Raw genomic sequence first — 16642 nt, 5'->3', positions numbered from 1 at the left:
ATTTCTGGGCGCATCTATTGGGCATTGACATAAAGGTGTACTTGATACAGGCGGTAAGTGATTGTAGGTATACAACTGAGCTTCTAACGTCTTTGAGCAGAGTGCTGAAAGTCGTCGCCTCAAGACTTCACCATTCCGAAAGTCTCGACGTGAAGCTCCACGGATGGCTGACCGCGCAGTACTGACGTGGGGCTGGACAGCCTCGAACGAAGGATACGACGAATCGATTGGGAGATCGCAGAAGGGCCCGCGACTGATGAACCATCAATGATAATGCTCAGGACGGTAGACGTTCGACTCACCATCGACAGACACCGAGCCCGAAGAGGAGTTAATCTCGTCGTCCAATATTTGGGCGATGTCAGGACGCCCTTGGAATATCCTAACAGCGCTGTACGTAGGTAGAGCAGTCTTCTCGCTCTTCGCAATGGGACTGGCGACTGGACTGTCCGACCCGTAATCAAGAGTGGCCACTTCAGCCGTCCTACCCTTCCTTGTCACATAGATCCAGGGCTCCACAGCCAGAGATGGCGACGCATAGGTAAGGGCGTCATTCAACGTCGATGAAATCCAAGAGATATGCTCTATTGTGTGTCAGTTAACGTGGTGTCGAGTCCGCAGGACAGAGACTCGCCTGGATCTCGTACAGCCCACAGGAATACCACCCTGCGCACCCTAGAGGCGTTCATGTTCGACTGGCTGATGGGTACTGTCGGCATGAACCGTGGTAGCGCGATGTGCCTAAGTACTCACCGAATAATGCTCATGAGGAGGGACATGGTGTAGGAAACACCGCTGCCACCGGCAACGAGCAAGCAGGTAGAAAATCGCCTGAGGTCGGGCGGGCAGCCATACGGTCCATCTATGTAGGTGGGTACGGTGGTCTGACCGGATGCAGCAAGTTCGCGAAGGCGCCCGGTGAAACCTTGACGAGCGCGAATCAAGAACACAACATTCCTCGTCGCATCTCCCTTCGCTCCATTCAAGGGCTCGGGTATCCCTGCGATCGTGAAGGGGTGCGCCTGGTCGCCATGGTCAGAATACCGTGCTGTCCTTCGAGCTACCTCACTAACCTCGGTAGGCAGGCCACTGACGGTCGGCAGAATCACATAGGTGTGCTGACCGCTGAACAACTCATAGATTATCAGCAGGAGTGAGCAAGGCAGCAGAGGATTTCTTACGCCGTCCAGGTCATGCGTCGACGGAGAGTGAGGCGAACTGTATCATGCCCAAGCAATTCGATCCTGGCCGTTGTTGAATCACCGGAGTTCCTTCGCCATATGCGATTGTTCCAAAGGATCCGCCCTAAGCGCAGAACGCGGTCGAATGCCCAGACAAGAAGTGCAGGCCACACATAGGTAGAGTAGTTGGTGAATCGAGTGTGGAAATAGGCGCAAACCAAGAAGACAGCCACCAGGACTATGTGGGTCACCAGGAAGAACTCGAAGGCGTGGTGACGGATGGGGCTAGTATTGACATCAGGCTTCCGAGTTCGTATATGACGACGGCTATGCTCACCGCACAGACAGGATCGCAGCAAGCGTGAACGCTACTAGTCCCGTAGCGCCTGCGATCATCCAGTCATGCGTAAAGTCAAATTTGGTCGGCAAACTGGAAACGAGTCAGCAACTGCAGAAACCGGAAGCGATAGTAGGATGTACCCAGACACTACGCGAGCTATTGCATGCAGCCAGATAAAGATAAGGCACGTCCTCGCAGCAGCGCGGTGCAAGACATTCAACTTTTGAGCCGCTTCAGCCACCAACGAAAGCATGTGAAGGAAGCGAGCCCGACCTTTTCATGTCCAATCCCCGTCAAGACTATTCGTGCAACAGATCAGATGAGTCCAGTTATGCGAGTGATGGCGCACGAACATGATATCACGTTGTTCTTTCCCGCCAATGCCACAATTAAGGGGAGTTGGCATGACGCCAAGTGCGCGGCACGATCTTGGTAAAACCATGTTGTGAGGTTGCGTGCTAGGGGATCCATGCCGTACAGTCAGACAAGAGACGAGTTATCGAGGAGAGACTACGCACTGTCGATCAGAAGCCAAGCGAACATGGCGACAATGTAGCCACATATAAACACGAGCTCTGAAACTGAGATCACCGACGACGGGCCCATCGGGGCGGTCCAGCGATAGAACACAATCTTGAATCCAGCAGAAACCGCAGCTGGAAGGCGGCGCCAAGACACGGCTCCTGTACCACCGAGTCGAGGTTGGTCCTCCTCCAGCTTGCTGTCATATTCGGTAGGGGATGTGCGCCGCGAGGGGAATGCCAGATCATGCGTGGCGCGAATAACCCGTACGAGGGTAATGGCGCTAACAACACAAGCTATCAGTACCCATAGTTCTTTCACGACCCTCGCCGACTGTTCAGCCTTGAGATGAACGTCTGCAGGCGTAGGCGAGAAGCGACGATTCAGAGCCGCTGAGAGGGTAGCGAAAGCCATAGGTCTGACAACGGATTTTCCTTCTGGTGAACCCTTTAAATCGCCATGCAAGGTTATTTCTAGGCACGTCGGCGAAGCTTGCCACATCTCCTAGCAGCGGCCTCGGAGCGTCATAGTGCCCGGGAAAAGCATCAGACGGTCATTCGACGAAGGGTAGATTACTGGAAAGCGCCTCTGACGAGAGCAAGTGTCCGTAAAAGGCGACGAAAGCAAATCGCGGTGACCAAAACAGACCTGGCGAGGGAGCTTGATACCTCGTAGGGGCAAGGTCTCTTCATGCTCGGGATCTGGCGCCATGGCCACACAGTCTTCGGAAGCTGAAGTCGATAAAAACGAGTCTTCTGACGCAGCTGAATGGACGCGGAAGCGCGTTCCGCAGGCTGAGCATTGGAACGAACGGTGCCCGTCGACCGTTCAAACACCTATCACGAGTCAAAAACCATGCGTCACCCATGGTCATGCCTAGCACATAGTGGTAAAATTGACGCCTCGACAACCGGAGAATTCAGCTACGAGAAGTTATCCGCACTGAATACAATGTATTTCTGGCACTCACCAAGATCGTCGGTGAAAACATTATCCGAGGTGCATGCCGACCTTCGCCCAGTAAATGTCCTGAGCACGCCGTCCGGGAAAGGCTCGGTGAACCTCACGATGATTGTGCGGGGAAGCGTCGGCTATCGGTTCACAAATAGCTTTGCCATCCTGGTCGAGCATGGCGTAAAACGCGGCGAACATCGGTGAAGGTCGAGGGTGAATTCGTGTCGCAGCAATGTTACGTAGTGCACCTCGGATTGAAGAATTCAGCGAGTCATATGGCGAATTAAGATCCCGTTCGAGAGACTATGGGCGGCATAGGGAGCGTAAAACCCAGAAGCGATAACTACGGGGAAATACGGCTGGTGTAGTACATCCTCATTATTCCGCAGGCGGACGCCTTTGCAAGGTTGGCCCATGCCGCCGACAATTGATCTACAGACCTCCATGAAGTGGCAGCCATACGATAGAGTGACCATGCATATGATCAGGGCAAGGAGCAGCTGCAGGACGATAAGGGATAAAGCCGGTGGCGCAACGCCATCTTAGCGTCATTCGCCATCTGGATTACCTTTCGTCGGCATCGAAAATGACGGCTCGAGTTGCTGTCCGTTGCCTATGAGCGTATTCCGCCTCGCGCGACTTACCAGGCCAGCTACCATTGTTCGCTTTCCCGGGAAGATCACCACACGAGCTCGTTCAGTGTGTTCCGCGAGAAACATGTCGCAAGGTATGTTCCAATGAATTGCCGCAAGACTTTGGTTCACAAAACGCAGGTTTGACAACTGCGAACGGCCAGCTCTCTCGAGCAGATGTCAAAGAAGAAACTGTCCTGATTCCTTACTCGTCACGTTTGAACACCGGTCGTGCATTGGCTCAAGATGTATGGTCGATATTCAAGTACGTATGGAAGGTTCGCATCCAATCCCTAGAGCTGATAATCCCTAGTCCTGTCAATCTGCCGCCGGATAATATCAACCTAGGGCAAGGTGAGGGATCATGATATCTTGATGTGACACACGCTTATCACACTAACAGGCTTCATGAACTTCTCTCCGCCCCAATTCGTCTTGGACGCAGCTATCGAGGCGCTGGGGACGACAGCCGCAAACCATTACTCTCATCCCAAAGGAAGGATACGCCTTCGCCAGGCAATAAAGAACTTCTACGGCCCGTCTTTCAATAAGAAGGATCTTGATGTCGAAAACGAAATTCTCGTCACCAGCGGCGCAAATGAGGGTACGTTTGTCCGCACCATCCTGTGTACGCTATATTCATCCCTGAGAAGGAATGCTGGCTGTCTGGACCGCTTTTCTTGAACAGGGCGACGAGGTTATTTTATTTGAGCCATTCTTCGATCAATACCTCTCGAACATCACATTCAACGGAGGCGTGCCTGTGCGTACTGCGCTTATCTTCCGGGAACAATAACCTTATGCGACCGCGCAGGTCTATGTTCCCTTGCACCCTCGGACCAACGCAGACGACCCTGTGGAGGTTGACTGGCACATAGATTTCGAGGAACTGAAGTGCGTCGCAGAACCATACGATCGGTTGAGGTCTTATCGTCGACTAGACGCGCGATAACCCTTCGCACCAAAATTATCGTCCTAAACACACCCCATAACCCTGTTGGTTGGTGATGTTTTTGCGCTGTGCACCGCGTGCACCCAGTGACACGGCCTCCCAGGGAAGGTATTTTCAAAGCAAGAGCTGGAAGGCATCGCCGCTCTCGCCAGGGAGCACAACCTTATGGTGATGTCTGACGAAGTGGTGAGTGCTATCCGACATATCCCCGCAAATATCGAGATGTTCACCCCATCTCTCAACGTAGTATGACCTGCTGACGTTCGATGGGAATGAGCATGTACGCATTGCCAACCTCCCTGGCATGTGGGAACGAACTGTTACGATCCTTTCCGCGGGAAGTACGTACATATGACGCTTGCTGGTGTTCTATCATTGAACTGCGTGCTGCAGAGGCCTTCGCCGCCACTGGTTGGCGTATTGGGTATCTCATTGGGCCTCCGTCCATCATAAAGCCCACGCTCGCCGCCACCACGCGCATCGTGTTCTCATGCAATTCGCCGATGCAGGAGGCCGCAGCTGCCGGACTTGAGCAGGCTAACGAAAGAGGTTTCTTCGAGAAACAGCGCGCCGAATATGCCGAGAGGCGCGCCGTACTCCTTGATGCCTTCGGTAGACTTGGACTGAAGTACACGGCACCACAAGGCACGTACTTCGCGCTTCTGGTGAGTCCTGCGCTCTGCGGTACCCACTGCACATCCGGCAGAACGTTCATTGTACTTCCTCAAGGATATATCATCACTCCGTATACCCGAAAACTACTCTTTTCCCAAGATGCTAGAAGGCAGAGGGAAAGACTTCAAGTAGGCACTAACTATTTCTTATTCAATGCTTGCACCGACATTCTGAATAGAGCTTGCTGGTTCATGGCCCATGAAGTCGGGGTTTCCGCAATTCCCGTCAGCGAGGCGAGTTCATGGCTCTTCTTGTGTCCATAAAATATGAATGCTTACACCATTGCAGTTCTATTGTGATGAGCATCGCGGTATCGGTGAAGCATACGCCCGCTTCGCGTTCTGTAAGGACGTAGACACGCTGAAGCAGGCCGCTGAACGCTTGCAGCGATTGAAGGAATATTTATAGACTTGCTGCTACACGAGATAGTCCGAGTGCTATGGTGCTGACATTGATGCTTCGTCTAATTTGTCTATGATGCGTGACAAGTTGTCGTTTCCGGAGTAGGATTCGATATCATAGTAAGCAGGATTGCTTGCAATACGCCTCGTGAGCAAAGTCCAGCTTAATGCTTTCACTCCTTGATCTTTGTCCGTTATCGTACCCGCCTGTTTACGGGACCTATACCATTTTTGAAGGTGATCTGTCTCAAGTAGCCTAGATTCCAAGGGTATTCCATCCTCCAAGAACCTGGTATAGGCGTCTTTGCTCTCGGTGTGACAAAAGAGGTAAAAATGACCGGATAGGTTGTGCCGAACAGCAAGTCCCTGCATCCGCACGATATCCTGAACACTGTATTCCGTTGTGTGGCGTTTCCTAGTGGACGGATCGTATTGGATAGACTGTGTTCCCATGACGACCACAACGGCTGCACGGATTGGGACAGTGCGGCATGCCTCGCGCGGTATGATGAGGACCCTCAGGTGCCCTTCAATGTAGAGATCGAGCATCAGTTTCCTATCCGCCTTGTGGATGCCGTCATGGAAGATCCCGATTCCTCGACTGATGAGGTCGTACAATGTTTTGTCTTGTAAAAGTGCCTTCCAGTACTCCAGGTGGTTGTCAGAGACATGTGCTGTCAGGTACCCTCGCCCGGTCGGGTTCTTCAGCGTCGCCTGAGTATTGAGATCCGTCGCGATTGACCTGCATTGTCCGCGAGAAGGTACAAATACGATAGCTCCATCGTTAGTGGATGCCTCGCAGATAGCTGCATGCGCGGGTTTTGCCATGGCCTTTATGAGAGCAGCGGGCTGCGGGATGTTGAAGGACTGGATATTCTGGCTGAGTGCCTGATCACGATCTCGGGGTCGGAAACTGTGCAGCGCGAACGGGTCGACGTCAAGCCAGCTTGCAACGTCCCTGGGATCTGCCAAGGAATTGGACACCCCGATAAATCGTGTCGCCGTTGAACAACTCGCGTGACGTAGCTCGGCAATGGCGAGCTCGTACGTGGGGTCGAGTTCTTCGAGGTTCTCAAGTACGACCAGACGGAGGGAGGCCAACAGTTGCCGCGGTGGTTGACGCGAGAATGCTTCCAATAGGGGTCCTGCAGTTACTACGCGAATCGTTGTCCTTTCGACATCGGAGAATACGGATGTGTCCTGGATGAGCTCTACTGATATTCCCAGATCAGCAGACAGTCGTCGTAAGTCCGATGTCGCTTCCAAAGCAGAACTCCTTGTCGGAGACACGAGCAATGCCCACGTATCCGGAACTTGAACTAGGGTATGCCTAACGTGCTGTTCAGCTGAGCGGTGTGTAGCGGCCGTACGAAAACGTACAGAATCGAGGCGTGCGACATTGAAGACTTGCCGCTACCGGCTGGTGCGCACAGCAACGAGTGCTGTCTCGTTTGTAGAAGGCTCCAAGCCACTTGTGTCTGTATAGCATTGAAGCTAGACAATCGACGAGTGAGCGCACGCTGAAGCGGAGGGTAACCACAAATTGAAGGACCAAGAAACGGGAGATCCAAGCGACGGGTGTGGCCGTTGAACGGGGTTGGCATCGCTAGCGTGTCCAGCGGGACCCTAACTTCCTCTTCCGCCCCCATCCACCTGTCCGACACGAAGCGAATTGTTACTGACGATGGGACTTGACCGAGAGGAATTTGTATGATGAAATCCGCATTCAGATAGCTGGACCCTTCTCTAAAAGTAAGATATGCGGATTGGTGTATGAAAACACCCTCCTCGTCTTCCACCCAGATCCAGAAGGGTTCTGCCGAGCCATGGAGTTTCGTTGCCCAACTAAAGGCTCTCTCTATCCCGGTAGCGATTCTCAAGATATCAAATCCAAGAGGTCGGAGTCTGTAGGTAATGCGCGCTGTAGGAAATTGCTGCGCTGCAGACAGGAGAGCCGCTCCATGCCTTTCGTTGAGATGGATGAGCTGACCAAGTTCCGCTGCTTGCATCTGGGATAGCTCTGCGGGGGTATACTGGTCCGCATACTGGGTTAATCCGTACAATACTTCCGCCTTGAGTGGGAACTGTTTGAGGGGCTGCTCGAATGGCCACATGCGTTTTTCGATGGCTTTACTCATGCCCATGAGCGTGGCACTGACGCTAGCCCACTTGCGGCTAATTGCCATTTCGAGAAGGGCGCGAACAATCCGACCCGCGTTTTGGGCAACGTAGGCCATGTCAGAGACCAGTGCAAAATCGTCAACGTATGCGTTTGAAATGTAGGCTTGAAGGAGGATGTTGACCTTGGCCTGACTATTGTCGATGCTGGGGCCGCTATTCTGGCTCGTGACGGCGCGGCTCTAAAGAGGGTTTTCATAAGATGTCTGCACAGAACCATCGACCGAACCTTCAGATTGACGTCGCAAGGTATGCCCTCATTCAGTCTCTCCAGCTCCTCTATTTCTGATTCCCGCAATTGTATCTGGTCAAACTGTTGCAAGGCTGTGTGAGTAAGGTTCGTGCAAACACTTTATCAACACCGACTTCGGTACTCATGCTGAGCATCACTAGGACGTCAGCCTCTGTCATCTCGGCCTTGAAATGCTTGTGGAATATTTCGATTGAAGCAACCCTGATGTAATATCTTGCGGCAATCCTGCCAAGGTCTGTAATGGTCAATGTGCCCTTTTGGTCATCGTAAGCCACCATTCTGGCCTCCTGAAGTTGGCGAGCAGCGCTTGTTACAAGTTGCCTCCGCTTGTTGATTAGCTGAGGATCGTCCGCAGGCTCCTCACGGGGTAAACCTGTGGGGCCCAATGAGGATATTGTGGTGTCATGCGACGTGGGCTATATTACCGTATTGGGACGGGTTTTTGCGCATTCGTACGAACAAATACGTATAGCCGAGCCACTGTATCGCGTCAGCTTCGCTGGCAACGGTGCCAAGAGCAACCTCGGCGTTCAGAGCATCCACCATGCCTGCTGTGAACCTGTTCAATGATTGTGAGACCGAGTGGCATCATCACCATCGCTGAAGAGCCCCACTGTGACTCGATTGGATTTTGCGACGTGACCGCGTTCAGATAGTGATCCAGTTTGTCGTCCGTGGTACATATATAGCCCTCGCCACTATCTTCCAGTCCGGGACGACCAGCACGTCCGAATACCTGCAGTACGTCCAGTACTGATAGGTCCGCAAAAGAACCTTTGGAGCTATTGTACACCTGAGTGCCTTTGATGATGACTATACAAAGTCTTTGTCAGCATCCAGCGGAAGGAAAGAAAACAAATTGCGAGGTACAGACCCGCATGTGCAGGCAGGTTCACGCCCCAAGCAAGGGTCGCAGTACATACTAAAACCTGCATGTATCTTGGTTAGCTCTACACATTTCAAACATGTGATTCGAACCTTTATCGCCCGAGCTTCAAACATGCGCTCCATCATATTTCTATCGGACCGAAGCATGCCGGCATGATGAATACCAAAGCCGTTGTCAAACAGTTGCTTCATCTCCTTGTTTCTTGATTGCCCAATATCGCTCCGAAATTTCGACCAATGAGGATGATCTTCGCAACTGAAATGTTCCAGGATTCCCTCCGCCAAAGCCGCCTCCCGTAGCGCCAGCGCGGACTTGACTGTTTCTTTACGAGCATGAACGAAGACCATGACCTGATGGCCCCGGTTGACGAGTTCTTCAACTTTGTGATAGGTGGTTTGGTCGAGCCTTTTCCTTTGCAAGGCGCTGCCAGATTTGCCGCGAATGCCAATGAAATGTTGCTCGAGTGGAACAGGCCTAAAGGAGGAGTCGAAATAGAAGAGCCCCGTTTGCTTGGAGACACTGACAAAATGAGCAGCGCCGGTGAGCACATTGCAGAGTGACCCAGAGAATACCATGCCTCAGGAATTCGGCGACGTCGACATAGTTTGGAAGAGTGGCACTAAGCCCAACGATCCGAATGACCGATTGGGTTGATTCGACCTGGCCAACATGAGTACTGAAGCGTTCTCACCTGAAACAATATTTGTACCTGCCGCAGAGTGCGAGCCACGATGGTTTCGAGCACTGCCCCGCGCTCGTCATTAAGCAAATGGACCTCGTCGATAATCAGGAGTTTGACTTTCTGTCCAATGGTTCAACACAGCCTCCTTGACGTTTAGTTCATTTGACATACTGAAGCAATCTCTCCTTCTCCCGTGGGCTTCCTGGTAACCACATCCCATTTCTCAGGCGTGGTCACAATGATCTGGGTTTCAGAAACTTCTTGTCTTGTCATCTGCATATCACCTTGACTCAACCGTAAATATTCAGAACTGCTCTGAGGATATGAGCCTACCCGTCAGTTCTCGAACATTGATACCCAGCCACTTGAGCCGTTTACCGAGCTTCCGCGTGATCTCGGATGCGAGAGCTTTCATGGGAGCACTACACCTCGTTGTGAGATTCTGAATCTCGACCATGCTTCCTCGTTGCTCACACGTAAATGATCTTGAAGTCTCCTTTGTTGATCGTCCAAGCAAGTGAGCTCGGTTTGATGCATTCTTTGTTCCGATTTTGGTCAAGCACACGAAGGACAGTCAACATCGCTACATCTGTTTTGCCCTGGAACACAGTTCAGTAAGTGAGCGCGTTATTATATCGCAGGTATACATACAGCGCCCGTAGGAGCTGCAATCGAAGACATTGATAAGCGATTTTACTTGGTTGTCTAGGGAAATTGGTCGTAGAGCTCACCGCATACCAACATATTCTCGTTCGAACCGTAGGCTGTAGGGTACACGATTGACTGTATACGATTCAGACTCTCATAACCCTACTAGATCTCAGCGATAGTTCTGTTCAAAAGGATAAATGGACACGTACGGGGAACGATCCTTTGCACAATTCATCCAACTCATCCACACGCATTAGCCTTTCTGTTGCTCGCGGCGGCACAGGCTTGGCTGGGGGTATTATAACCTCCTCGTAGTCCTAAGGCGCCGTAAAGCATAAGTCCACAGTAGGGCGCGATGAACCCCGAACGCATGACTAACCTCATGATCATGCCGCGTAGTACCAATCGGGAGCGTATATTTGCTACCGTATTGGGAGAGTACATTACCCTGCACCATCAAGGCAGAAGTGTACACATGAGGCAGAACCTCAGGGGCGGGGGCCTACAATTGTGATATGGCTTAACATCCACCAGTCACAAGATCAACATCGTCTGTGTCATACTCACGGCCACACCTGTCCAAAGAGGCCTAGAGGCATTTGCCTTAAGAGTCTCTTCGATGTGCCTTCGTTGTGCCTTGTGATCCAGAATGATTGGCGCATCTAAAGGAAATCGCGCTGCAGTTGAGAAAGGGCTTCGGTACGCACGATATGAGCCTCACCGTTGGCTTCGGTAGTTTTTCTGAGAGAATCTTCCGACCTCGCATCACTAATAATTGCAGGTACCTCGATGATACGCGGAAGCTGTTGATGGACGTCGGATGCGATTTGACAGAGGAATCAAGCAGGAAGGCAGACCTCGGCAAGGATAGTAGAACGCTCTTCTAACAGGTTCGCTACAAGATCTAGATTATCGAAACCAAGCATTTCCGCGAGCTCTTCGGAAATTGCTTCATTTGGCCGGTTGGACGACAAAAACTGGTGTAACGAAGGCAATATACGAGCGATAGAGGGTTGTCTGTGACGTTCTCAGTATGTATCTCTGGCCTTATTAAACGTCAAGGTACTCACGATACCAGCTTTGATAGTATTGGAGACAAGCCATGTTGCTTGCTCGTAGAAGCCCGGAAAGCGTCGACGACTGAGGACCAAGATGAATCGCTATCAACCTGTGCCCAGTCTTCCGAGGAAGCTGCGCGACGCGTAGATGTTCAGTTTGTTTCTGCGCGGGGACGAGTGGTGGTTTTCTCGTACAAGCGCCATCAGCCGCCGAGACCCTTCAAACATGCATGTAAGTTACTGGACGCGATCCACTTCGTGAGCAATGTGACAGACTTCGTCCATTCTTCTGCCACGCGCAGATCTGAAGCATTATTTTCACTTGACACGGTCAAAGTATTCAGATGCTCGACGAAGGGAGACATGATCTAGTGGTGGTCCTCATTGTGCGAGGCCGCAATACTGAGTGTACTCAGTGTATTGCACAACTATACTTGGCATCTACATACAACACTACGATCCATACGTTGTACTGATTGATTACACGGCGAGTGATGTCACATCGAGAATAGTTCATTGCACACAAGATAACATATAGGATCATGATACCTATGTTGTTGGTGGAAACCTGTAACTACCGTTCTGCTTCCGCACAATGAACCTTGGGGTGCACCATATCGTGAGCTGGGACATCGTACCTTCTCTGTCAGACGGCCTGTGGTGAAGTGAAATATGACAGCGATGCACCACGGGGCCGTTGAGCAGCGAGGTACGTCCCAAAACGTTGATCAAGGTGCCGGTACCCTCCTTCATCACAGGGAAGATCCCAGGGATGGTGTTACCTGATGGAAGCACCGATGGCGCTCCCCAGGCGTACGGAGCGAACATTGGTACGTCCCAAAACGGCTCGTGCCAGGATTAGAAGACCCCAGTGCCTGAATGAAAGGTGAGGGACGTACCAGTGCGTAGACCCATCCTGGTAAGTACCATCGAACCTCTGGTGGTCCTGAGACATCGCAGCGTGCGTTGCTGGTGGCAGCAGTCGCTCTATGGTATGTCCCAGCGAAGCGCCCCAGCACACTGGTACGTACCACTCCTCGATCATGACAGGCACGATGTTCTTGAACCTGACCTCCCATTCCCAAGTCACCGCCTGGTACGTACCTGTTGCATTCCAGGTGTAGCATCCGGACGATCGCGCGATCAGCCAGTTGGGATGGGGGATCCCGCGGGACTTTGAGCCGGTGTGTATGGGCTGCTGAATGACGATATCTCCTTACGAGGACCCCTGCTCAATTCAGGCGGGGTATCATCGATGGTACGTCCCACTGACGTCCAATGTTGAGAATCGAGTCGACCGTGTCCGTGCCTTCTTTGATCCAGGTGATGAATCCAGCATGCTGGCCGTGGCCAGAATACGAGCCCCAAGAAGGTTGGCACAGGAAATATTGCGTAGAGCGATGTCGCAGTCTGAGAGTTCACAGAGAGGCCAAGAGGCAAAAGGGGCGAGAAGACGATCCAGCTCCGCCCACTCAGCTCCGGCGCCGAAGTAGTGGTACGTACCAAGGGAGAATATAACGCTGGCAACAAGTTCGTGCCAACTGACTCGACGTCGCAGAAGATGAACTCAACACAGTTACGGATGCGTGTCTGTAGATATGTTTTATAGTCTATTGATAATATGTCCAGTCCTGCGGGAACGATCCGAAGAGGATTTGGTACCGCCGTCGGGATACGTGTTGTATGCTGCATTGGCCTGGTACTTGCTGTCAGGACGCTGTGGGGACCGGTGGATGTCTGGGATGTCCCCTACCGCGAGCAGCCCGGATGCCGCCCGGCGCAGGAAGTACCAGCAAAAGTGGGAGATACCCTGCTAGCAGGCCTTCGAAGGCGGTTCAATCGGGGCGGGGAATCCACCTTACTAGAGCCCGTCAGAGGGGTGGCTGAGGTGAAGACGCAGACAAGCTTGCGGGTGTACACTGCCACCTGTTGTGCCAGTGACTCCCTGTGACTCCCTGGCATGAATCGCGATCGGGTGTGTCGTTGCGTTAACTGGTGATGGAGGCAGTCCACGCAATTCATTCGTCCCGACAGCTCATAATACAAGTGTTGGAACCAACATACAATGCCAATCCTGTTCAAACATTGCGACGTTGCCGCTTTGGGGTTACGAAGACGTCCTGATATTCACCCGCAGATGGAGGTGACTGAGAGTTGTTCGTGCCTTGCGAGTGTGAAGGTGTTGCAATGGGGAATAATCTCAAGGCTGGGAGAGGATGCTGGAACGTCGGCACTTTGGGTGGCTTGGAGGTTCGAGTCACTGTCCTTTGTCGTGGCGTTGGTGTAACAGATCCTGGTGCATGCAGCAACGAAAGGTGATCTGTCACGTAAAGCTCGATACAAAACCGCGGAGAAGAGCGGAAAGCACCTACCGAGGAACCGAGACTTTGTTGGAGATACTTCCAGGTCGATATCGAAATCTTCCCCACCATCAGAGCTATCCTCGGTTTCAAGACAAACAATCTCGCCATCCACATCTTCGTAGTCATCAGGGTCTTCGTCGTCCGATTCATCTATAGAGCTTGTATGTCCCAACTGCCCCGGCAGTAGCGGCTGGTCCGCAGTGGATTCCATATACTCATACTGCATGGCAGCAATTAATTCGTCGTTAGTAGGGCCCCAGGAGTCGGGCTGAGGTTGTGCCGGCGGGATATGACCCGCTCGGCGACGCCAGACAACAGCAAGATGCAAGAGCCTTTCCCGACGAATCTGAATCTGATAAACCATACCCGGGCTGAGATCTAAAGCACGTCAACATTGCAATCGTGCCGAGAAATAACCTCTCAAGTTTACCTACGGCCTCGCGTGCTTTTTCCACCGCAGCCCATTCCTCCCTGATCCAGAATTGCATTGTTGCACGCTCCTTGTAGATGCGTGCCATCTCTTCTTGGCAGCGATCGCGCTCGAGCATTGCGCGTATCCCTTTTCGAACCGAGTTGTCGGCAAGCCAACGAGGCGCAGAAGAGTCACATTTCTCGTCGTCCAAGAGCCCAGTATCTTGCCAGATCGGATCGTCCACGTCGAGAGTCCAAACAGTGGACACATCGATAGGCGTAGGAGCCACCGCTCCCCGGGGGGCCTCGCCCTTCCGGATCATGGCAGTCATCTCGCTACACAGCGCGTTGTATTTTCGTACGACGGTCGTGATGGAAGACTCGCGCTTTGCAATAGCATTCGCGACATGGCCTTGTAGCTTACGCTCTGCACCAAGATTTAGCTTCCAATTCATGGCCCAGACGTGAACTCACCCGACGAATGTCCATGGCGCAACTGCTCGATCCGGCCAAATTCAAATTTGCGTTGCTGCAGCCGGTTCCGAAGCCGTGTTTTAAGAGCGAGTGCGTTTGCTTTACGGCCAAGGAACTTGTCCTTCCGCAATGCGTCAAGGTTCTGGCGAGACGGTTCATCCAGGAAGCCCTCGAGTTTAGCAAGCCTCCTCCGTGCGTTCGTTCGGTCGTCTTCCAGTACAGTCTGGCAATCCAAAGACTGGAACGCATCCCCGTCCATGGGGTTGGCGTCGGCGGCGGTGATGGCAATGTCAAGGTTTCGAATACGTTCTTCGAGTGCCATGATAGCCTCGACGTACTTCGCGCCAGCATTCTTCGATTGCCCTACAAAGGAGTATAAGAAAAAGACGAAAATGTTGGATAATGCATACTTGGCATAGGCTTTGTCTGGGCGTCCCGCTGATTGATCCATTCCGCGCGAAGTGAGTCTTCATCAACACCGCACTCCCGTAAATCTTTTTCGGCTTCAATTAATCGTATCCGGCATGTATCGTGCCTCCTTGCTAGCCACACTGCAAGATTTAACAAGTGTTTGAGTATAATATGGTGAGCTTGGCAATCTAGGAGGTAGAGTCGTTGGAAATACTAGATGTCCACGTCAGTGATCAGATACGACTACGGCAATGAAACCTTACACCGCTTCCTCTTAAAATTCTGATGAGATGATCGAGGGCGCTCCAAAACCGTTCAGCACCTTCACCATCGCTGAACCCAAAGCCATCGCATTTCCGTGGATGATAACAGAGCTGACACACCCATTGGTGCCCGTAAGCATGGAATACGGATATTGCAAAAGTAATACGATCACGGATGTTGCATAAGAAGTCCCATTTGTAGACGCTCCGGTGAATTTGACAACCTATATCGTACAATACGCCGGCATGCCATGTAGTCGGTATGTGTTGGAAGAGCTTGTCGATCAGAGCAAGCGCGTAGTGCTGGCGTTCTCCGGCACTGGTCATATTGATCATCCAGAGTACGCAATCGTGTCGGCAGATGAGAGCTACGAGTCCGGTGTCGTCGAAGAAGGTGGTGCTTGCCTTCTCGCGTTGTTCGTCGGCAGCTTTGAAGGACGCTTCACAACCGTCGAGGACCGAGTTCGGCACCTGAAGAGGACCCTCACATTTATCAGGCTCTACCATTGCGTTGTCGTCAGGGCGTGCGTTGGGGGCTGCTCTTTTCTTCCCTTGAGTCCCACTTTTGTTCTGCGGTGAATCAGTTTGGCTTCGGCGCTCTGACACATATTCCTCCATAGCTTTAACCTCGGCCTCGGACATGAACATGGTGTCGGGGTGGCTTTTAGTTGGATCACGCGGGCCAGCACGGCGTTTCTGGCTAAAACAAGCATCGACGCATACAATCACGTCGTATCTGGAGAGTGTCAGAAGCGGAATCAGCCGGTCACTGGCAATAACGCACTCCTTGGATTCTCTCTCGCTGCCTGTGGCCGGGCCCCCAAAACACAACGGGCATCGCAATCGTAGATACGAGCTCGGCTTTCCTCCCTGCGCATACGAGCCCGGTAAGGAGGTTGTGACGAGCGACGTGCAGGGGAGCGCCCGTTGGGGTTACCAACTACTTAGACAGCTGGAATGTCCAAGTAATCGGGTAGAGTCGGTAGGAAAGGCAGCGTCGTCGACACTTACTATAGGCAAGAGTACACGCGAAGAAAGAGGAGCTGAGCTCGACTCAAGGTCACTGGACACGAGGTCGACAGCGACGCAATGGGCACCTAATGGACTCAAGGTCACACACTAAGTCCCCAAGACACAAGTTAGTATAGTATTTAATACAGAGACGGTTACTCACCTAAGTCCCCAAGACACAAGAGGTCGAGATGGGGACTTAGGGCGAGCTACAGGGGTCTTATATACACAAATCCATGGTCCAAGAATAGTACAAGAGAATCACATGCAGGGCACAAGGATGAGTAAGACCGACCCACTTAGGTGGGTCAGGATTATGAATCAAGGAGTTAGAAGGAATA

At 52.2% G+C, this 16642-nt stretch overlaps 4 protein-coding genes across 4 annotated transcripts in view; 1 reads left to right on the top strand and 3 right to left on the bottom strand.

The window, feature by feature from the left end:
• Positions 1-7: 7 nt before the first annotated feature.
• On the bottom strand, positions 8-2457 carry PUNSTDRAFT_100169 (uncharacterized protein; the record flags this gene model as incomplete). The annotated part of the gene is made up of 11 exons (XM_007382007.1): positions 8-253; positions 303-584; positions 635-699; positions 754-1022; positions 1074-1125; positions 1182-1466; positions 1519-1611; positions 1662-1741; positions 1795-1820; positions 1875-1979; positions 2040-2457. The coding sequence occupies 11 exons, from the start codon at positions 2455-2457 to the stop codon at positions 120-122; spliced, it is 1809 nt and encodes a 602-aa protein (XP_007382069.1). The 3' UTR covers positions 8-119.
• Positions 2458-3612: 1155 nt separating this feature from the next.
• PUNSTDRAFT_112390 (PLP-dependent transferase) lies at positions 3613-5664 on the top strand (the record flags this gene model as incomplete). Its single annotated transcript, XM_007382006.1, has 13 exons — positions 3613-3724; positions 3819-3894; positions 3943-3983; positions 4033-4233; positions 4283-4392; positions 4444-4523; positions 4571-4629; positions 4685-4767; positions 4829-4922; positions 4975-5246; positions 5311-5384; positions 5435-5489; positions 5545-5664. The coding sequence occupies 13 exons, from the start codon at positions 3613-3615 to the stop codon at positions 5662-5664; spliced, it is 1377 nt and encodes a 458-aa protein (XP_007382068.1).
• Positions 5665-5693: 29 nt separating this feature from the next.
• On the bottom strand, positions 5694-11236 carry PUNSTDRAFT_112389 (Sec63-domain-containing protein; the record flags this gene model as incomplete). Its single annotated transcript, XM_007382005.1, has 18 exons — positions 5694-6987; positions 7038-7996; positions 8065-8148; positions 8202-8461; positions 8514-8647; positions 8703-8901; positions 8963-9017; positions 9067-9496; positions 9555-9637; positions 9687-9779; positions 9831-9943; positions 9993-10081; positions 10134-10258; positions 10398-10469; positions 10520-10627; positions 10690-10812; positions 10878-10946; positions 11168-11236. The coding sequence occupies 18 exons, from the start codon at positions 11234-11236 to the stop codon at positions 5694-5696; spliced, it is 4359 nt and encodes a 1452-aa protein (XP_007382067.1).
• A 2625-nt stretch (positions 11237-13861) lies between these two features.
• PUNSTDRAFT_32083 (uncharacterized protein) overlaps positions 13862-16642 on the bottom strand; it is a gene marked incomplete at both ends in the record, with an annotated part of 8909 nt that continues 6128 nt past the window's right edge. Inside the window, 6 exons of the mRNA XM_007382004.1 lie at positions 13862-14102; positions 14149-14569; positions 14617-14979; positions 15027-15240; positions 15291-16026; positions 16075-16160. Of these exons, the coding sequence (XP_007382066.1) occupies positions 13862-14102; positions 14149-14569; positions 14617-14979; positions 15027-15240; positions 15291-16026; positions 16075-16160 (2061 nt within the window). The remainder of the gene's footprint in view (positions 14103-14148; positions 14570-14616; positions 14980-15026; positions 15241-15290; positions 16027-16074; positions 16161-16642) is intronic.

Source organism: Punctularia strigosozonata (genome assembly GCF_000264995.1).
Source record: "Punctularia strigosozonata HHB-11173 SS5 unplaced genomic scaffold PUNSTscaffold_4, whole genome shotgun sequence".
Classification (NCBI taxonomy): Eukaryota; Fungi; Basidiomycota; class Agaricomycetes; order Corticiales; family Punctulariaceae; genus Punctularia; species Punctularia strigosozonata.
The sequence above is the reverse complement of the archived record's forward strand: the minus strand, read 5'-3'. Positions and strand labels throughout refer to the sequence as shown.